Consider the following 21,967-nt stretch of genomic DNA (forward strand, 5'->3'; position numbering starts at 1 on the left):
AAAAGCTAAAATTATTTTTCATTTTACAGTACTGGGAAGGAGCCGTACAGATTTTATTCAATTGATTATTCTTGAGTTTGTTGACCCAAAATCGGGCCTTTCATTAGCATATCGCTGTCCATGATTCTGTATATCCGTTTTCGTAAGCAGCGTTTTGTCAATTCAGGTTCATTTTAAAAGAAAAGACACCTTGTAAGATTTCAAACAAACCTTCGACTATTGCTTTGTCACTCTGGCAGAAAAAATATGTACTTCCTATGTTGAGATTTTTTAAGACCTTCTTGGATTTTGTTTTTAATTTTTTTGTCCACCCTGATTTTCAGTTTTTGTCCACCCTGATTTCCGACCTCATTTCAATCTCCAAGTAATTTGAAAGGTTTTTAAAAAAGAAATTTAGTTATCAAGTAATTAAATATTTCAACAAAATTGGTTAAGCTAAGTAAGCTAAATAAAAAGGTTCAACGTTAGGATATTTGCTCAATCGAGAGAAAGAAAGCTTCCCCATGTGTCTGAACCCAGCAGGATACAAATGGAACACTTGCTTGGAAAGATATAATTCGTAAATGATTTTCATTGCACGATATTTTGATTGTTACCCCGCAGAGAGGAAAATTAATTTCACACTGTATGCCACAGGATTATTTCAAAATATTAATTAATAAGCAAAGCAGGTGAAACTCTCATATTATAATTCTTATTCGCAGGATTGTGTGCGAATGAAAAAGGTGAACAAAAAGACTGTTTTGAATTTGTTTGATTCGAATCACAGAGAAATTTAAATTTTTGAAATAAATTTCGAATGATAAAGACTCGAATCAGCGACAGTCAACTTTAAGGCAAAAGTTATTTTCACATTTTTCATTAGCTCCTTAAAAATCCTGCAAAGTATCAATCAATTGATAGCAAACAGGTTTTTTCTGTTGATTTGATTTAGTCAAAAGTAACGAATTAATATTTGGATTTCAATATCTTTTGCCAAATCGCCAAATTATTGTGAAGGCAAACAACAAAATCAAGACCAACCATCCTAACGAACGAAGGCCAACCAACGGACGGCACATATGATGGTTCAATGGAAACGAGTGTTGATTCTATCATGCTTATTTAGTATGGCTGTCTCGCAAATTAGTCGACATCCTGATTGCAATAAATACAGCGCGACGTTTCAAGTCAAGAAACTGAGGTTCACGGTACCAAATCATAGCGGTAGGCTGAAAATTATAGAAAATGTGCAGCACAAAGAACGATGCTCAACTCTTTGCATCGAGAAATCAAAATGCAAGTCAGCAATTTATAAAGCGAATGATCGTAAAAAGTGTATTTTATACGACCGACAATTTGACGAATCAAAATTTTCACACTCGAATTTCGTTTATTACATGGTACCCTATGATGAAAGCAATGATTTAGCGGTAAGTTACAATGCCAGCCAATAAAAGAGTCCCGAAATCTACTCCAAACTTCATTGAAAATGTTTACTTAGAAAAACAAACTGAAAGTGGAACAACAAATTACTGTTGCTAGTCATTTCAATGTGGTTAAAATTTCCAACTAATCGATGAAAAGGCGATTCGAGCTTCATGAAAAAAAACTCTTTTGATTTTTCGACAACCCGGTGTGTGAACGTCAAAATGACGTCCATATAACAGCTCGTGCTTTATCAGAGTCCCCGTCGGGAAGGGTGTCATATCTTTTGGAACTGAATACTGATTCAGTTTGTGGAAATACAGTAAAACGAATTGTTCACTTGAAAAAAGGGTTTTTTGTAGTCACCTAAGAAAATACTGGACTCTGCAAGAGACGGGGCAATCGTCCTCTATAATTTTCACATTTCATCTGTTGTTTTTTTACAGCGCGGTCAGACATGCTTAGAAGGGAGATGTCACAAAGTTTAGTTGAAATATCCCTGTTTTTTTACAGTACGGCCACGCATGCTCAGAAGGGAGATGTCACAAAGTTTAGTTGAAATATCCATGTTTTTTTTTTACAGCACGGTCACGCATGCTCAGAAGGGAGATGTCACAAAGAGAGAACAGAAAGATGCGAAGAAAATTGTCAAACACAAGATGGGTACAAATGTTTTTGCAAACAAGATGGTGTTTTGAAAGACAAATACTGCAAGCCTTTACCAGGTGCGCGCTTCTTTTTAAGAATAAATTAAGAACATGACGACAAAAACTTTCCGTTAGCAAGAACAAAATAAAGAACACGCTGGTCTCAGTGACGAGCAAATACTTGATTAAATCCCGTTTTCAAGCTGCTAATAAACTTTCTATTGAAAGGAAGTCTTTATTTAATAAACACTGTAAACCCAAAATAATAATAAAAACACCAAGAAGGGCTGGGATGAAAATGGTTGTTGAGTCAGTCAGAAAATGCAACAGTATTTTGTAAACAATTAAAGGTTTTGTTTTTACATAAGTGTTCCCGTTTCATATCAGACACATATTTCTTACCAGGACAGTGTCTACCTATTGTTATAATATGCTGATATAAGTAAAAAAATGTTTTTCTTTTCCTCTTTCTGACCAATATTGCTCCACATCCTTGTCAATCCAATTTGAAAAAGCTTGTGAATTAAAATCGATGAGTAAGCAAACGATATCACTCTTATTTAAAAACAAAACAATTAAAACAAGTATAGGCACTGTCAAAATATCTACAAAAAAAATGGGTCATTCCATTTTATGACCATACAGGGAGTGAACATTTCCAGGGGATAATCCTAGAAGAATTTCCAAGGAGTCTAAAGAAGTGTTTTTTACATTTTTCCAAGGGGTAAAAAGTTACTCTTGAATTTCCAGGGGGTGAACGACTGATTTTAGTTCGTCCACCCTCACTTTAAGACAAATTTTGCCATTTCCAGGGGGTATCTACACTTTTCAAAGAAATTTGTTTTCACTTGAAAAGGTTCGTCCACCCCCCCCCCCCTGTATGAAAATTTTACGGAACAGCCAAATAGAATTCATATTAGTACCAGCAATAAGCCAGGTTTTATAGGCTCTAAAACATTTTCTTAATCCTTCAGACCCGAATGACGTACACGAACGCCCAAAATTAGCTCATATACCAAGTCTCTGACTTAAGACAATAGCTCGTAACCACTTGATTTAAAATGGCATAAACCGAATGTTTTTAGAAAGAGTATTGTCTGACTCACAAGCTACAAGCTTTAACAATATTTAAAATTTTATGTTTTTTTATAAAAAGTTGCGCGCTGGAAAGGTTAAAGAAATTATATATACCAAAACCCTAACAAATTGCTGAAAACAAGAGCAATTTAAAGAACATTGTCAGATTTAAAACCCAACAAGTTAAGAAAAGCTGATGGTAAGTAGAATTTGCTGGTTCTACGTGCACGTTATAACTATCAATAGAATAATGTTAATACTTTATTCTGCCTTAGTTAATGGGTCATGGAGTGATTGGGCAGCTTGGAGTTCTTGCAGTGTGACATGTGGAGAGGGAAGTCAAACAAGACAAAGATTTTGTGATAATCCTACCCCTGCACACGGTGGAAATAATTGTAAAGGAGATAGTGATGAAATCAAAATATGCGATGAAGGCCCTTGTCCAGGTATGAAATATTTGTTTTTCAAATTCATTCTGAAAGGGCTAATGGAAAACTTCAAAAGCAATTTCAACCTCTTAGATTAAAACTTCATTAAGAGGTGAAAGCGACAAAATAGCTTAGCACTTCCTCAATAATATTTTATTCTGCCTTAGTAAATGGGTCATGGAGTGAATGGGAAGCTTGGAGTTCTTGCAGTGTGACATGTGGAGAGGGAAGTCAAACAAGACAAAGAGTTTGTGATAATCCTACCCCTGCACACGGTGGAAATAATTGTAAAGGAGATAATGAAGAAATCCAAATATGCAACGAAAATCCATGTCAAGGTACAAAATATCTGTTTCTGAATTCATTCTTGCAATGAAGACTCTTGTTTTGAAAATGGAGAATTTAACAACCAACGTTTTCTGTACTGTAGCTCCTCGAAGTCAAATATTATTTTACAAGCCACGCGCTTTTTAGCGCAGCCACAAAGCAAAATATAAGTTTTGAAGAAAATTTGCAAAAAATCCACTAATTTATGAAGTCATTACACACGTTCTGGATCATCAACTTATACATCAATGCAATAACCCCCAAAAGTAAAATTCCATCAAAACGTTAAATAGACTTTCAAAAATTTATTTTGTTCAAATGAATGAGCAGAGTTTTCTGGTGCACTCAACACCTGTTTACCGAAATATAATCACATTCTCAATGGGTGTCGAAAATCTATTCTTTCCATTCAATTTACAAAGGAGATAATAATCACAGCGTAATTTGTCGCTATGGTTGAAATTTCAGTGCCGATTTTTCGCCAATTTTTCAAGTGGACCAGCGGCCTCATCGGGCCTGTGATACGAGAGTGTAAGATTGGACTAACCTAATATTTCTAAATTCATAGGAACGATAACAACCGTCACATCTCAAAAATCATCTTACAAAAAATGTACCGATATTTGCAAAGTAAATGCTTGTGCGTCAGACATCCATGCTTTCAAAGGGTGCAGAGGAATGTTTTCATGCTCACACGGGTGCAAAATACGAGAACTTGGCATAGAAGTAGAGGATTGTGTGACTCACTGTAATGGACGTTCTGGGTGTACGGTTGATATACGTAATCACGTTTTTCATTTGTGCGAAACGTGTAATCGTAATGGATGTACGCCGTCGGATTCACCGACTATTGATGAGTGCTTAATAGGTTGCCACAGCTACGGCGTCGAATTTTAAAATGAGATTTATATTTGATCAAGCAAATTGTGTATCAATAATTAAAGAATGCTGAACTTGGAAAAGCATTGTAGCTGTTCGAACGAATCACCAAAACAAAACAGTGCATGCCATGTCATTTGATTGTTTTATTTAACAATAGAATGGATTCTTTAAATTATATAGTGCGGACCATCACTTTAAAACGTATTGCTGTTAAAATGTTGAGATTGCGAATGGTCCTTTTTATTTCTGATGGAAGGAATCCAGATCAGCGAACGGCTTCTTCATATATGTAAAGATTTGCTTACTGTAAGTAAATATTCTAATGAGACCATTATGGATTTTGACGATTTTGCCTTAAAAATGCGAAAGGTCATTGATTTTATGTACTTTAGGCGTACAAACTTTCGCGAGCAGAAACTCCTTCAGTACTTTCTGAAAAGAGGGTACAGACACGATGTTGTTGAAAACGCGTACAAAGACGTCCTGAAGAGCAGCCGGGAATCTCTCTTTCGTTCAAAAGAAAAAGATAAACAAGATCAACAATCCATCTTCGTCTGCACATGGCATCCAGCTCTCAGACACCTATCATCACTTCTTCGTCGAAACTTCAACATCGTGAAAAACGACATCACCTTATCGACCGTCTTCCCTTCAACTCCAACAGTCGCCTTCCGCCGCCGAAAAACAATCGCCAACAAAATCGTGCGAAATGATATCTTGGAAAGACCACCACGTCAAAATACCACGAAACCGTGTGGTAAATGCAAGCTATGCCCGAACATTGTCACCCAGTCGGAAATCACTCACAATGGTATCACTAAACGTGTAACCAATGGTGGTAGCTGCAAAACGAAGAACGTTGTGTATGCAGCCAGATGCAAGATCCATGACAAGTTGTACGTTGGTCACACAGGAGAAGCCTTGTCAACGCGTTTTTCAAAGCACCGCTACGATATTGGAAAGAGACCGAAAAATTCAGAGTTGGCAGAACATTTCCATCGCGACCACTCCTTTGCTGACCTTGAGGTGATGATCCTAGAAAGTGACTTTTCATCCTCCGCAGAAAGAGAACGAGCCGAATATAAATGGATGTGCAGACTTCAAACTCTGGCTCCATCAGGTCTCAACAAAGACTGCCACGGATACGCGAAAGAAGTGTACCAGATGTTCCGTGACGTCAAAAACTGAAGAAGTCATTGTAATGCCGTTCTAGCGTCGTTAAATATAATTGTTAAACGTCTTTGGGGCAAATTGTTTCGCTGCTATTTTTCACATCTTTGCCCCAAGTGCCACCAGGTTCCAAATTGTTTCTACAAAATGTGTGTAAAAGTGGTAAAAGTGCTTACGTTTTTGCCACCTGATTCCAAATGATCGTTTGTGTTAAAAGTGGTAAATTCTCAATCTCCACCAAGCAAAAGTCGAATTTGATTTGTTTCACGCAGTTTGTGTGAAAAGTGGTAAACAAAATGGCAGCTTTCGAGCGCATAAATTTGATTTTAATTCCGCATTAATTATCCGTCGCTATGATGTAATCAAAACAATAAAAATGGGGCGCTTATTTGTAAACAAAAAAAATTTTTTTGAAACGTAAACAAAGATAGATAGAGCGTTCTTTATCTGTGTGTTCTGTGTAAAATCTTCAAATCAATAAATATGGAATGTTTCCAGCGATTGACCGACGTTGCAACCGTCCAGGACAATCAGTCAACAAAATCTTCGTTATCAACGATCAATGGATCCGACCTGACAGCCTTAGGCTTAGGGTTGAAAATGAATGTTCCAGGATATATTTATAATAATTACTTGGAAAAAGAAAATAAAGAAAAAAAAACAGAAAACAGAAAACGAAAAAAAAATAAGTCATCAAAAGTTGGAGATCCTGAAGTGAGAAGAGCAGTTAAATCCATGAAAAAATCTTTGAAAAATGTGAGTATTTGGAATTTTTTTATAATTGATATTGACAATTTTTTTAAAAGAACAATTCTTATCGAATGTTATTCAAAAAAACTGAAGATGCTCTAAGAGAGAGCGAAATATTTTAAACCAGTATGTTTTTATTCTGAGTTTTACTTCGTCCGCAATGCTGAATTGAATTGAGCAGAAACTTTCGCGAAAACGAAAATTCGCGAAATTCACGACATTTACTTTCGCGAATTTAACGGAAAAATATTTTTCGCGAGCATAAACTTTCAATTCAGCGTATCCGTGGCAGTCTTTGTTGAGACCTGATGGAGCCAGAGTTTGGAGTCTGCACATCCATTTATCTTCGGCTCGCTCTCTTTCTGCGGAGGATGAAAAGTCACTTTCTAGGACAACGCGTTTTTCAAAGCACCGCTACGACATTGGAAAGAGACCGAAAAATTCAGAGTTGGCAGAACATTTCCATCGCGACCACTCCTTTGCTGACCCTGAGGTGATGATCCTAGATGGCATGGTCTTAAAAATATCTTAAGGCGAGGCCAATTTAATTTGTTGTTTTACGGGTCAAGCTACCCAAAAAAGAGGGTCGGTCGGTCGGTGAAAAAATAAAAATAAAAGTAGAATTTTACCTATAAAATCTCCTAAAAAGGCAGCAAAAACTATTTCCTCTTGACAAAAGTGCGAAATAGAAAATAAAAAGACACAAAAATCTCAAATTCAAAAATTGGACACAAAATTCTCGAGACCTTGAAAAAACTACAAAAATTTTGAAAAATTTGTCAATCTGTAAAGCAATGAAAATAAACCAGCTGCGCTGGAAGGTCGCCTAAATGGAATAGCTTTTTAAAGAGCTTAAAAGTTTGAAAAAAGTAAAAGACGAAAAGCTTAACAGTGTAACACGTGATTTGCGAATGTGCAAAAATCAAAAGCAACGTGCTTTTATAATATTATTTTTGTCATCTCTAAAATCTTAAAGGTTTTCAGAAAGTTATCATTTTTTTAAACTGACATTAGGGATATTAGGGGCGACCAAACTTTCACAAAAAAGTCTTATTATTGAGAAACACCGAATTTAAAGGTCTCCTTCACTTGCGTGAGGCGACCAATAAAAATGTACTGCCAAAATCAATTTTACTTTTATTTCAATTTTTGGAATTTCAGGGTCGGTCGGGCCCGTAAAACAACTAATCAAATTGGTCTCGCCTAATTAACATTATTAATTAGAGAAGAGATCTTCTGTGATCTCATGTATCTTAAGAAGAGTGTTTCCAATGTAGTCAACCCAGCATCTGATTGATTGGAGTTTTTTAACAATTCTTAAAGTATTTTTTAACAATATTTTACATTTATGATCCGTCAATTTCTCTCCATTATCAAAAACAATGAAAATCGAGTGTTTTGTAAAAAAAACCCACATAATCCACATGAAGGTGCACAGGCTATACTCCTCATGCTCTGTTAAACCTCACTTAAATAGTAGTGTCGAAATATCAAACGTAAAATAATACAAAAAGGTTGATCTCTTTGATTTTTGACGAGAAACCCGGGGGTATCTAAAATTTGGTCAAAAGTCGATTGACTTTCAAAAATTGATGTCTTCAAGATGAGAGGTAAAAATCTTTATGGGATGGCATGTCATATTGGACATCTTTATATTGTTTTTAATGAGTTTCATAAAATTCAATGGACATAAATTTCATCATAAAGGTTTTCAAAGTTTACTAAATTTTCAAAGTCACATAGACACCCCTTCCCACAGGCACGAGAGACCTTTAGCATCTACGACGGAAGCTTTGATAAAGTATGGCAGGATCAGTGTCGTAGGAAGCATTTTCTTATTGGGGGGGGGCTGAAGTTTAGAGAGACCGCGAGGGCCAACGATGGTTTGGCCCGAGGGGGGAAATTTTGAAAATTTAAGCTCTAGATTGCTTGAAAATGCACTCAAAACAAAATGCTTTCAAGAAAAAACAAGAAAAACTTTGCATTTTGCAAAATAACCATTTTTGAAAAAATTATTGGGGGGGGGGGGCATAGCCCCCCAGTTGCTACGGCACTGAGGATTGAACAAAAAGAAGGCCCTTAGGGATTAATATCTTGATTGCAGCTAGATTTTATTCTTTTTATATCAATTTTCTCATGAGAATAGTGAATTTGAATAGGGTAATTAATGGACGTTTTCAAATCTGATGACGACTTTAAAACTATTTTTTGACGTGGTCTCTGGGACGAAGACGGTAAAGGAAGAGTACAATAGTTTTAAATGATACGAATCCCTCGAGAATTATAACGTCGTTGTTTACATAAGCTTCACTACATTTCAATTTTGTCCATGTGATATTAAATCTAGATAAATCGGGTAAACTTTGTCACTTGATTTTAAGATTTACTTCATATCCTATTTCAATTCGCAGCCCTAGATGCTAAAGGTCCCTACGGTACGGTTTTTTCAGCAAGTGGGGATAAGATAACCGACTGAAACTTGATGGAGATTGATATTCTGATACTTTTTGTGGCTGGGGACTTCAATTCTTTTGTTTTCAACTCAGAGTATCCAGCGAGGATGGAAAAATAGCATAATATTTTGCAGTAAGGATTGGTTTATTTGATTATTTTCAGTGGGGACAAAAATTGGAGGATAATTTTCCACCGGGACGATATTTTGGCCAATTTTTCCAGTGAGAAGGGGTCCCAGTGGGTCTGTGAGAATTGGGTCTGATAATAATTACTACTTAACTAGTTGATATTGATTAGCCTCGAGCTAAGTTAGTACACATTGTACTAATTTACACCAACTTTAAAGAAAAGAAAAGAAAAGAAACATAAACATAAATATAGACAGTATTTTCAGGGAAAAATGTTTAGATTTACAGGATAAAAAAAGTGTCGTCAAAGAGGGTTTTAAATTTATTCTAAATTTGAACAAACAAAACTTGTGTGTTTTAAACTCGTTTTATGATTTTTTTATCATACTCAAAAAAGGTAAACCAAAAAAAATGTTTGTAATATGATTTTTATGAGGACTTGTAGTTTCCCCATTATTAAAGCTCAAAAAAGGGGTACTAGTTTTCCCTGAAACCATGAACAAGACTTCTGACCAAAAGAAAAATTTTTACACCGGTATAAGGGTATGAGGACAAAATTAATTAACTTTCCAGGTCCCTCCATTTTCTTTTACTAAAAAAACACCCTGTTTTTCAAAATTTTTCCTCGCTGCTGTGAAGCATAGATTTTATCTCAGCCGAAATGTCGTCCTTTTGTATAGAAAATAATCTTAAGCAGAGGGACATAAAAGTAGTAAAATGTAAATATTGCTCGAACCATGTGTCATTCAAGAGAACAATTAAAATCACGTGTCCAAAACAAACTTGTAAAACAATTGAAACAATCAAAATCAGTCATATTTGTTTGGATTTTTTATTTTGACATGTGACATTTGTTTTGATTTTGTATCCCGCTGCATACGGTTTATTTACAATTTTTTGTTAATACTTTAAAGCAGCGTGACATTTTTCGTTTTAACTTCGTTACCATGGGAACCCAATTGAATTGTGGAAATGAGATCTCAACGGCTAGTTAGAATTAATGTTTGGGCAAATGTGACAGAACTATCAAATTACCAACATTGAAAGCTTAGACAATGATTCAATATTTTCGAATGTTGCTTTGAATTTGTTTGAATAAACTAAATCAAGTTAATCGAACTGACTTTTCAGGCTGTTACAAACGATATATACAACGTTTTACAGTTCCCATTAATCGAACTGATTTTTCAGGCTGTTACAAACGATATAGACAACGTTTTACAGTTCCCATTTTGACAAAGATAGTTTTTAATGAAAACACGATGTTGAATATTTGGTGTTGAAAATATTTAATAGAGCTTTCTAGAAGATTGAATTTTATAATCATTTAAACAATAAATTAGATACCATTGAAAAGGCATCAGGGGGCTATGGCTCAATATTAGATGAAGGGCAAGCAATTTTTGTTGATAAAATGAAGAATTTGAACAAAGCTTTGCTGTTATCAGTAGACTTCATTTGTTTGGTCTTTTCAAACATTACAAGGCTTCCACAATGCAATAAATTTGGCGCCACATTAATCGTCAAAAAGCTCCGCGTTAAAGAGCAATTTATCAAAAACGGCAGGTTGAAAAATATTAAAAATGTGCAGCACAAAGAACGATGCTCAACTCTATGTATCGAAAATCCAAGCTGTGAGTCAGCAATTTATAAAGTGAAAGATCTTAAAAAGTGTATTTTGTATGACCGAAAGTTTGACGAATCGGATTTGGAAAAATTGAACTCCGTTTATTACATGACAACTGATGATCGAAATGACGATTTTTTGGTAAGTTGGAGTTGATTTTCTCGAAAAACTGAATTTCCAGAATCTGAAAAGATATTTTTAGAGGTTTTTAGAGTTTAACTGACTTGAATAACTTCAGCCATTAGGGAAGATTTAGGCATTTGGTCAATTGATTGTCTTATTGCTGACCCTATTAAAGAACAGCTGCGGCAGCGAAGACCAACTACATCAACTTTCAGTTTCAAGTAAAGTCGCCTTCCCGCCATCCAAAAGCAGGAAGGACTTCCCAGCGACAGATAGGGCATGCTTAGAAGGGAGATGTCACAAGTTTAGTTGAAATATCCCTGTTTTTTTAAAGCACGGTCACGCATGCTCAGAAGGGAGATGTCAAAAAGTTTAGTTTAAATATCCCTGTTTTTTTTACAGCATGGTCACGCATGCTCAGAAGGGAGATGTCACAACGTTAAGTTGAAATATCCCTGTTTTTTTTAAGCACGGTCACGCATGCTCAGAAGGGAGATGTCAAAAAGTTTAGTTTAAATATCCCTGTTTTTTTTACAGCACGGTCACGCATGCTCAGAAGGGAGATTTCACAACGTTTAGTTCAAATATCCCTGTTTTTTACAGCACGGACACGCATGCTCAGAAGGGAGATGTCACAAAGAGAGAACAGAAAGATGCGAAGAAAATTGTCAAACACAAGATGGGTACAAATGTTTTTGCAAACAAGATGGTGTTTTGAAAGACAAATACTGCAAGCCTTTACCAGGTATATTTGGCAACGAATGTTTCCATAAATTTTGGCCCAGTTCAAAAGAATGGTTTAAAAATGACTTAAAGAAATTCAAATCCAAATTCCTTGCAAGCATTTTTTTGCAAAGCAAACACATCATGGTCGCGCCTCCTAAGATTCTACAATTTTTGGCTCCCTCACTTTAAAATTCATGGCGCGAACCCTGAGACTAAAACTACTTTTAAGGCTACTTAAAATTTTCATCTTGTCCTTGTCATTGAATTTCCAACATTAAAGTTGTTTCATTCTGCCTTAGTAAATGGTTCATGGAGTCAATGGGAAGCTTGGAGTTCTTGCAGTGTGACATGCGGAAAGGGAAGTCAAACAAGACAAAGATTTTGTGATAATCCTACTCCTGCACACGGTTGAAATAATTGTAATGGCAATAATGAAGAAATCCAAATATGCGATGAAGACCCTTGTCCAGGTATGCTACAAAAGACTTAACATTTCATGAAGGAAATAATATAGGGATAGTATTAATTACCGGGCCCTTTTCCTATGAACAGAAATAGGGATAGTATTAATTACCGGGCCCTTTTCCTATGAACAGAAATAGGGATAGTATTAATTACTGGGCCCTTTTCCTATGAACAGAAATAGGGATAGTATTAATTACCGGGCCCTTTTCCTATGAACAGAAATAGAGATAGTATTAATTACCGGGCCCTTTTCCTATGAACAGAAATAGGGATAGTATTAATTACCGGGCCCTTTTCCTATGAACAGAAATAGGGATAGTATTAATTACCGGGCCCTTTTCCTATGAACAGAAATAGGGATAGTATTAATTACCGGGCCCTTTTCCTATGAACAGAAATCACAGGAAAAATCACACTCGTGTGAAAACTGATCTCCCACATTGGGATTCGGTTCGTTTTTCACTAGGATGGGAAAAGGTAATTAACACCCAATGTGTTTGTCTCTTGTCGAATTAATTAAACGCTCAATTTGCAATACCAATCGGACTTAATTCTTCTTAAATTTGAGGTGTTTTAGTCTTATACTCAATTCAATATGGATGGTGTAGACATCAAGGGTTTCCTTTACCTTTTCCCACCCGTGTGAAAAAACGAACCGAATCCCACTGTGGGAAATCAATTTTCATACAAGTGTAATTTAACGATTTTTTCCTGTGAATATTTAAATGGTCCGAACTTCAAACTCGCAATCTCCAGGTCCACCTCAGTCATTCAAGTTTGAAACAATTTCCAGCAATGGCACGAAAAGCATTAAAAGGAAAAACCTTTTGCTCTTTATTGGATCAAACCTCCATAGACTATTATACCTAATTTCCAATTTTCCAGGGTAAAACCACAAACCAAGAATTGTCGAGTTAATTTTCTTTGGTTTGAATGAAGGTTTTGCTCGAATGAAACCAACGTGTTTATTTCAACGTTTTTGATTGATCATTTTAGAAATAAAAATACGTTTTTTTTGTTTAGTCAACGGAAAGTGGAGTCAATGGGAAGCTTGGAGTTCTTGCAGTGCGACTTGTGGAGAGGGAAGTCAAACAAGACAAAGATTTTGTGATAATCCTACCCCTGCACACGGTGGAATCAATTGTAATGGAGATAATGAAGAAATCCAAATATGCATTGAAAATCCTTGCCCAGGTGAGACTTTAAAGGATCTGTCCCAAACTCAAAAATCAAAAGCACGAATTGAAATTTTTCTTTTATTAATACAAATTTTGAAATTTTTCTTTTAATACAAATTTCCACAACCTGACAATTTAAATATTGCTCTAAATTCTAAACTAACACAATGAAAAAATCAGTTGATTAAATTCAATTCAATGACGTTTGATACAGTTATCTTTCTCTAATTCCAATTTTTTCTAAGATTCGGACTTAAAAAATTTCTCTGTTCAGCAGGAAAGTGTATTCCTTGCCATTCGATTTTTTCGAAGAAGATTTTCTACCCCTTAAAAATCGAATAAGTGAGAGTCGATTGTCAACTAAACTAAATTAATCATTTTAGTGAACGGACAATTGGGCACATGGACAATTTTTGGTAGCTGCAGTGCGACATGTGGAAATAGTAAAAGGACAAGAACAAGACATTGTAATAACCCGCTTCCATCAAACGGTGGAAGAAACTGTGCTGGAATGATAAATCATCGACTCGATTGTACCAAACCACCATGTCCAGGTAAAGGGTGACAGCTCGACACAAAAATGCCCGTTTTTAACCAGGAATCGAATAGATTTCAATGATTAACTTGATATAGCTTTCGCTATGTAAAGTCATTGAAATTCAATGTCGAATTAACAAGGATGTGGTAAAAAAAGACTTTGGCTTTCAAGACTTTGGCTTTCTTGGTACAGGTATACTGAAAGTTACAAAGCGATAGAAAAATTGAGAGAATGTATAGAAAAGGCAATTTGATATTTAAGGACATCCATCAAAAGGAAGGTTATAATATAGGTTATAGGCTATAATAGGTTTCTTGCTCACACGCCTGTAAAATTCGGGAACTTGGTGAAAGTAAAGACAGCTGTATACTTCTATGCGATCGTGATACAAGTGACCCAATTGTTCGTGGCTATCAATTCCATCTTTGCCATTTAAGCAATGTCAGAGTATTCTAATATTTATTGTATCAAATAAGTTGAAAATGATTTTACGTATTTTTTCCAGACATCAATTTTGTGTTGTTATTTATAAAAAATTACACGTGTAATAAAATATTGAGTCCTTTCAATGTATCGTTTGATTGTTTACTGTATATTTTCTACAGCTTACTTTCCGATCTTTAATGGCGATATCAGGGGAGGTAGTAAAGGTTAATCAAGAGTATTGTTAAAGACAATTCGAACAGCGAATACTTTATGGGATAATATCACTTTGTCCCTTCTACCTTCCATTAATTACCTTAAGGGAAGAAATTGATATTACGATTTTCTTCTATGACTGAATTAGTCGCCTGGTATGGTAATCTAAATTTTGATGTGAACTGAAAATTGTTGTTTTTACCATGTCTTCATTCACCGGAAAATCACAGGGATTTGCTGTGCTTAGTGTTGGTATAATGTTTAGGTTAATGTTATGTTTATTTTCCTGTTTTCAAATGGAAGAAGAAGAAGAAGAACGAGAATTCTCAAGTCAAAGAACTAAAAATTCAACTATACTTGATTCTTATGGAGTTTCCTGTATCTTCTCAGTTTGATGGCGAGTTTCAATTTCGATGAACAGCGTGCACTGGTGGGTTAAATGAATTAAACAACTCTAACAACAAGTTTTTCTTTTTTTTCCGTATCCAATATTCGGGCGGATGAAAACAAACCCATCATAAATTCCGGTCAATTTTCCGCAACTCACAGAACCAATTTACGGTCGAATTATAAATAACAAAAAAAAAATACCTAATATACCCGGAAGATGATTGGTGAATCAACAAATTGGTTCAACTCTTTCGTTCAGCCATCTTTAAAAATAGCCATCAAAATACGATTGCCAACATTTCTCAAATGGCACCGGTCGAGTGAAGACACATAAGACTTAATTAAAACAACCCGCGCAGAGAGTCTTTAAAATGATTGGCATTCGAAAGTTATTGGTTTTTGTTGCAGTGTTCCGAATTGTCTCATCACATATTACAAGACTACCCGAGTGCAATAAATTCAGCGCCACATTCATCGTCAAAAAACTTCGTGTTAAAAAGCAATTTATCACAAACGGCCGTTTGAAAAATATTAAAAATGTGCAGCACAAAGAACGATGCTCAACTTTATGTATCGAAAATCCGAGCTGTGAGTCAGCGATTTATAAAGTGAAAGATCTTAAAAAGTGTATTTTGTATGACCGAAAGTTTGACGAATCGGATTTGGAAACATCGAACTCCGTTTATTACATGACAACTGATGATCGAAATGACGATCTTTTGGTAAGGGTTTTAAGATAATGCTTTTGTTTCTTGGGTATAAAGGATAGATTGTTTTTAAGATAAGAGATTTAACTTTGAATGGAGAGGTATATTCTACTGTATTTGACTTCTAAGTTTTGCTATATAAAGTTTGCATCATTTTTATAGCACGGCCACGCATGCTCCGAAGGGAGATGTCCCAAAATGTTTAGTTGAAATATCCACATTTTTTTACAGCATGGCCACGCATGCTCAGAAGGGAGATGTCACAAAGAGAGAACAGAAAGATGCGAAGAAAACTGTCAAACACAAGATGGGTACAAATGTTTTTGCAAACAAGATGGTGTTTTGAAAGACAAATACTGCAAGCCTTTACCAGGTGCGCACTTCTTTTTAAGTATTTGATTTTAAAATGTTCCTCTTATAGGTAAGGCTTCTTGAATTCAATCTTGAAATGAAAAACATTTTGCTCGGTATAAGGAGTTTTCTCTTAGTAAAAGGATCACCCAAAAAACACGCAACCTCTTGGATCAAACCACCTTTACGAGGTAGTGGTGATTTGTGAATTTAGCCCTTCCTTAGTAACATTATTATTCTGCCTTAGTAAATGGGTCATGGAGTCAGTGGGGAGCTTGGAGTTCTTGCAGTGTGACTTGTGGACAGGGAAATCAAACAAGACAAAGAGTTTGTGATAATCCTACCCCTGCACACGGTGGAAATAATTGTAATGGAGATAGTGAAGAAATCAAAATATGCGATAAAGGTCCTTGTCCAGGTATGAAATGTATTTTTTTCAAATTGATTCGGAAAAAGTTGAAAAACAATAATCTTTTAAAATATGGAGTCAGATAGCTTACAAAATTCAAACACTTATTTCGATGGTCGCTTTTACTTTTCGATGGTCAGTTTTGTTTATCGATGGTCACTCTTACTTTGTCGATGGTCAAATTCTATAAGTCAATGGTCGATAAATAGGATCGGTCGAAGGGGAAGTCAATGATCGAAAAAAGGAAAAAAGTCATTGATCGAAAAAAAACAATGCTGTCGGAAAAGAACTCAATGGTCGAGGTAGTCACCGATCGATCGACCTGCCCGCTTGACTTGCCCGCGCGACATGCCCGCGCAACATGCCCGCGCGACATGTCCGCGCGACATGTCCGCGCGGGTTAGACGCGCGACAGGCGGAATTGGGTGCGCGAATTTTTTCTATCAAAGTCAATGAATTATACACAAGGCGATATTCGGTAATTAAATCGGGTCTTGGTTTTTGATATCTTGCTCACATGTTGTGGTTTGTGGATCCATCCTTGTGCATTTTGTTGGAGGAGAGAACTTTTTCTAAAAAACATTTCTTCAACAAATTTTGCAGACCAGAAACTCCAACTACCGAAACTCAGACCGCGGGTCAAAGACAGGCGCGAACGACCTGACCGTGCGGTATATCCGCGCGGGCATGTCGAGCGGTCATGTCGATCGGTCGATAGATGCCACAGATCTTTTTCTAACCTCAATAAAATTTGTTCAGCCATTGACTTTACTATCGACCGCATTGCTTTTTTTCGATCAATGACTCTTTTTTTCCTTTTTTCGATCATTGACTTCCCCTTCGACCGATCCTATTTATCGACCATTGACTTATTAGAATTAGACCATCGACAAGCAAAACTGACCATCGAAATGTAAAAGCGACCATCGAAATAAGTGTTTGAATTTTGTAAGCTATCTGACTCCATATTAAAACAACTGCAATTCTTAGATCAAACCTCCATTAAGAGGTGAAAGCAACAAAATAACTTAGTTCCTTAGTAACATTTTATTCTGCCTTAGTCAATGGGTTATGGAGTCAATGGGAAGCTTGGAGTTCTTGCAGTGTGACTTGTGGACAGGGAAATCAAACAAGACAAAGATTTTGTGATAATCCTACCCCTGCACACGGTGGAAATAATTGTAATGGAAATAGTGATGAGATTCAATCTTGCAATGAAGACCCTTGTCCAGGTATAAAAATACACTTTCCACATTTGCAATCTAACTCTGTAATGGAGTGTATTTCACGTATATCATAGCTCAGCAAATCTAAAAAACTTTGAGTTTATCGACTAAGTGATATCCATATTGGCTACATTTCGAGAGATTCTTCTCCCATCATCGGGTAATGGAGATGAAGTTTTCTCCACTATCTATACTAAGACCTTCTGATTACCAGTTATAATCATTAGCTTAGTTAAATCTGCTGTTATTGTCTGAAAGGTCAAAGTTTACCCGTACCTCTACAGCAATGGGATGAAATTTCCGTAAATGTTCCGTAGTTTGTTTACAGAAATTTGAAAAGATGGACAGAAGAGAAACCTGTCGAAAATGACTAGATATTCTAACTCCCTTGGTTGAAACTCTTCAAAGTGTAATTAGTAGACTTGCTTCTGCGTTTCTAAAGTTTTGTTTTGTCTTAGTAAATGGGTCATGGAATGAATGGGAAGCTTGGAGCATTTATTCAACATTCATCATTTGAAAAAGGTTAACAAAGACATAAAAATAATTAAGACTAGGCACACCCCTTTCTCTTGTCTTGAACCACTTTAAGATGTGGTGTCAATAAAAAAGAGCTTGACCCTACGTTAACAAATTTTATTCTGCCTTAGTAAATGGGTTATGGAGTGATTGGGCAGCTTGGAGTTCTTGCAATGTGACTTGTGGAGAGGGAAGTCAAACAAGACAAAGATTTTGTGATAATCCTACCCCTGCACACGGTGGAAATAATTGTACCGGAGATAGTGATGAAATTCTATCTTGCTATGAAGACCCTTGTCCAGGTATGAAAATACAAGTTTAACATTTACTAAATATTCTAACTTCTTTGGTTGAATCTCTTTTAAGCGGCGGTAATGTGAGGAAAAAGATTTTACTTCTGCATTTTATTCTGCCTTAGTAAATGGGTCATGGAATCAATGGGAAGCTTGGAGTTCTTGCAGTGTGACATGTGGAGAGGGAAATCAAACAAGACAAAGATTTTGTGATAATCCTACCCCTGCACACGGTGGAAATAATTGTAATGGAAATAGTGAAGAAATGAAATCTTGCAGAGAAGACCCTTGTCCAGGTATAAAATATATTTTTTTCAAATTCATTCGGAAAAAGTTGAACAACAGTAATCTTTTAAAACAACTGCAATTCTTAGATCAATCCTCCGTTAAGGGCTCTGACCATAGTGAATTTTTCATAATTGCCGTGTTTAAAATGTGTTTTCTGACTGATGTAACCAACAAAACTATGACATGTTATACATTTTTCGTTCGACAAACTATTCCTGAATCTGAAAATTCAAAAATTGCATTGAAAAAATTGCATTGAAAAAATTGCATTGAAAAAATTTGATGAAGAAGAAAATGAAGACTTTTGCGAGGAAGAGTATTTCAACTTTGAAGAGCTTAGTTTCCGCGAAGAAAAAACATTTAGAAAATTTTTTCGCAGTAGATGTTATCGAACAATAAAAATTTTTGCGGAAAATTTTTGTAAATGCTTATTTGTCTCGAAATCTTCAAAATAGTGGTTTTTCATCAACTTTTCATGTAGATTTTGCTTAAAAAAACAGTCATAACTTTTGGCACATCTTTTTAGAAAAATTTTATGCAAAATTTAAAATAGTTCAATTCTTTGCGGACAGTGTAAAGAAGTTTTGAAACAAAAAAGTTTATTACCCATTAAAACTAAGCACTTTTTGCAAAAGAGGGTGATGCAACATATTATTAACATCTTTTTAAAGTTCATAACGTCATTTTTGCAATTAAATTCTTAATTACTCTTAAGGGATTCGATTAAAAAGCAATTTATAAAGGCAATTCTTTGTTAAAAGTGTTACGAAACCTGAAATATAACTTTTATGTTCGAATACCAAAATCAATTTTTGGACTATGGTCAGAGCCCTTAAGAGGTGAAAGCGACAAAATAGCTTAGCCCTTCCTCAGTAACATTTTGTTCTATCTTAGTCAATGGTTCATGGAGTCGATGGGAAGCTTGGAGTTCTTGCAGTGTGACATGTGGAGAGGGAAGTCAAACAAGACAAAGGTTTTGTGATAATCCTACCCCTGCACACGGTGGAAATAATTGTACCGGAGATAGTGATGAAATTCTATCTTGCTATGAAGACCCTTGTCCAGGTATGAAAATACAAGTTTAACATTTACTAAATATTCTAACTTCTTTGGTTCAATCTCTTTTAAGGGGCGGTAATGTGAGAAAAAAGATTTTACTTCTGCATTTCATTCTGCCTTAGTAAATGGGTCATGGAGTCGATGGGAAGCTTGGAGTTCTTGCAGTGTGACATGTGGAAAGGGAAGTCAAACAAGACAAAGATTTTGTGATGATCCTACCCCTGCACACGGTGGAAATAATTGTTCCGGAGATAGTGATGAAATTCTATCTTGCTACGAAGACCCTTGTCCAGGTATGAAAATACAAGTTTAACTTTTTCTAAATATTCTAACTTCTTTGGTTTAATCTCTTTTAAGAGGCGGTAATGTGAGAAAAAAGATTTTACTTCTGCATTTTATTCTGCCTTAGTAAATGGTTCATGGAGTCAATGGGAAGCTTGGGGTTCTTGCAGTGTGACATGTGGAGAGGGAAGTCAAAGAAGACAAAGATTTTGCGACAATCCTACCCCTGCACACGGTGGAAATAATTGTACCGGAGATAGTGATGAAATTCTATCTTGCTACGAAGACCCTTGTCCAGGTATGAAAATACAAGTTTAACATTTACTAAATATTCTAACTACTTTGGTTTAATCTCTTTTAAGAGGCGGTATTGTGAGAAAAAAGATTTTACTTCTGCATTTTGTTCTGCCTTAGTAAATGGTTCATGGAGTCAATGGGAAGCTTGGAGTTCTTGCAGTGTGACTTGTGGAAAGGGAAGTCAAACAAGACAAAGATTTTGTGACAATCCTACCCCTGCACACGGTGGAAATAATTGTAATGGAGATAATAAAGAAATTCAATCTTGCCATGAAGATCCTTGCCCAGGTATATATTGAGAAGGCTAACGTTCAATAATGCCAGATCTTTTTTTTTATACAGAAAGGTATGACTCAACTATTGAGTTCTGCATTCAACAACTTGGGTGAATACAGCACATTGGAGCTAAGCGTTAGAACAAGGCCTTCTTTTAGAAAAAACCGTTCAAATTTAAATTGGACCTCCTTTAAACTAAAAGTCAAACCTACGCACTGGATTGAAAGCAACATCAGTACATGATATAGTTTTTCAGAGGTAAGATCCCTTTCGAAGACTTCAGACTTCGCCTTGTGACAGGCAGATTCACAGGGGAGGGGCAGAGAGAAAGATCTTTTCTACCTTATCACGTAATAAACGCGGGAAAAATGAGTGCGACGATTTATTAACCCGAAAGGCAGGGGATTTGAAAACCACCCCTGCTCAAATTTTGTTAAACGGTTGCGCGGGTAATCAATCCACAACAACTTGAATAGTTATATAAGTGTAGATATATACATTATTCTATAGCTCGATTAAGGTTAAGAAAATACATTTGTTTAAACTTTTCATCTTCATAGTTACACCTTACGAGTTATGCACTGAGGTATGCAAAAGAGAAGCTTGCGCGTCAGACATCCATGAATCAGAAAGCTGCAATGAACGCTTTTCGTGTTCGAACGCTTGTAAACTTCGAGATCTCGGAACTTCTGCTCGGAGCTGCTCACATCGATGTGGCAAAACTATATGCCGTTCTCACACGATATCTGGCTTGATTTTCGATCTTTGTAAGCCATGTAAACGCAACGGATGTGAGCCAAAAGACGGACCTACAGTCGACGAATGCAAACTTGGTTGTAACAGCTATGAGCCATAAACACAGATATCTTAAGACACTAGATAGAGCTTTTCCATCTTTCCCAATCCCAAGCAACATGGGGCCCTTAAACACAGATATCTAATGTATCGATAAAGTTTCTCTTTTTAATCAAACCATGACAGATGGAGCAAAATTATGCACTATCTTTTTAGTAACCTATAATAGAGGACGGTCAGTGTTGCCATAAACAACCAAATTCAATTTCAAATTTTTTTAACGCCTATCATCAACCACATTTGAAAATCACAAAACAATTTGATCTCCTTTCTAAAATTTCCCTTATTTTTTTAGAGTTCTTTCAAAAGCCCGCAAGAATCAGACATTTGTAAGCGCTATCCCACCTCAGGAATTTAAAATATTTTCAACCAATTTCTTAGCAAAATAAGTTTTAAGAGGCGAAATATAAATCTTTTATGGCCTTCTTGTTTGTAAGAAAGACGGAGTTTTT

The 21,967-nt window shown here is 35.9% G+C and overlaps 3 protein-coding genes and 1 long non-coding RNA gene across 4 annotated transcripts in view; 3 read left to right on the forward strand and 1 right to left on the reverse strand.

Moving 5' to 3' along the window:
* LOC136803087 (superkiller complex protein 3-like) overlaps window positions 1–21,967 on the reverse strand; it is a 61,039-nt gene that overhangs the window by 13,454 nt on the left and 25,618 nt on the right. The gene's annotated exons all lie outside the window — the stretch shown is intronic.
* Window positions 1,423–5,022, forward strand: LOC136803116 (thrombospondin-2-like). The gene is made up of 5 exons (XM_067059869.1): window positions 1,423–1,473; window positions 1,991–2,132; window positions 3,407–3,577; window positions 3,727–3,897; window positions 4,455–5,022. The coding sequence occupies exons 1-5, from the start codon at window positions 1,423–1,425 to the stop codon at window positions 4,781–4,783; spliced, it is 864 nt and encodes a 287-aa protein (XP_066915970.1). The 3' UTR covers window positions 4,784–5,022.
* On the forward strand, window positions 11,629–13,340 carry LOC136803086 (uncharacterized). Its single transcript, XR_010846092.1, has 3 exons — window positions 11,629–11,765; window positions 12,046–12,216; window positions 13,235–13,340. It is a non-coding gene; the product is annotated as an uncharacterized lncRNA (long non-coding RNA).
* LOC136803118 (coadhesin-like) lies at window positions 15,896–21,516 on the forward strand. Its single transcript, XM_067059870.1, has 10 exons — window positions 15,896–15,974; window positions 16,262–16,432; window positions 17,485–17,655; window positions 18,297–18,467; window positions 18,584–18,754; window positions 19,641–19,811; window positions 19,928–20,098; window positions 20,215–20,385; window positions 20,502–20,672; window positions 21,221–21,516. Exons 1-10 carry the CDS (start codon window positions 15,896–15,898, stop codon window positions 21,514–21,516), a joined length of 1,743 nt encoding a protein of 580 aa, XP_066915971.1.

Source organism: Clytia hemisphaerica, unplaced genomic scaffold (genome assembly GCF_902728285.1).
Source record: "Clytia hemisphaerica strain Z4C2 unplaced genomic scaffold, Clytia hemisphaerica genome assembly, whole genome shotgun sequence".
In the NCBI taxonomy this organism is placed as follows: domain Eukaryota; kingdom Metazoa; phylum Cnidaria; class Hydrozoa; order Leptothecata; family Clytiidae; genus Clytia; species Clytia hemisphaerica.

Coding starts and splice junctions, on each gene's coding strand:
- LOC136803116 (XM_067059869.1), top strand. CDS start 1,423: ATGCCAGCCAATAAAAGAGTCCCGAAATCTACTCCAAACTTCATTGAA. Junction 1,474..1,990: donor CTCCAAACTTCATTGAAAAT/GTTTACTTAGAA, acceptor TTTTTTTTACAG/CACGGTCACGCATGCTCAGA. Junction 2,133..3,406: donor ATACTGCAAGCCTTTACCAG/GTGCGCGCTTCT, acceptor ATTCTGCCTTAG/TTAATGGGTCATGGAGTGAT.
- LOC136803118 (XM_067059870.1), top strand. CDS start 15,896: ATGGCCACGCATGCTCAGAAGGGAGATGTCACAAAGAGAGAACAGAAA. Junction 16,433..17,484: donor CGATAAAGGTCCTTGTCCAG/GTATGAAATGTA, acceptor ATTCTGCCTTAG/TCAATGGGTTATGGAGTCAA. Junction 20,386..20,501: donor CTACGAAGACCCTTGTCCAG/GTATGAAAATAC, acceptor GTTCTGCCTTAG/TAAATGGTTCATGGAGTCAA.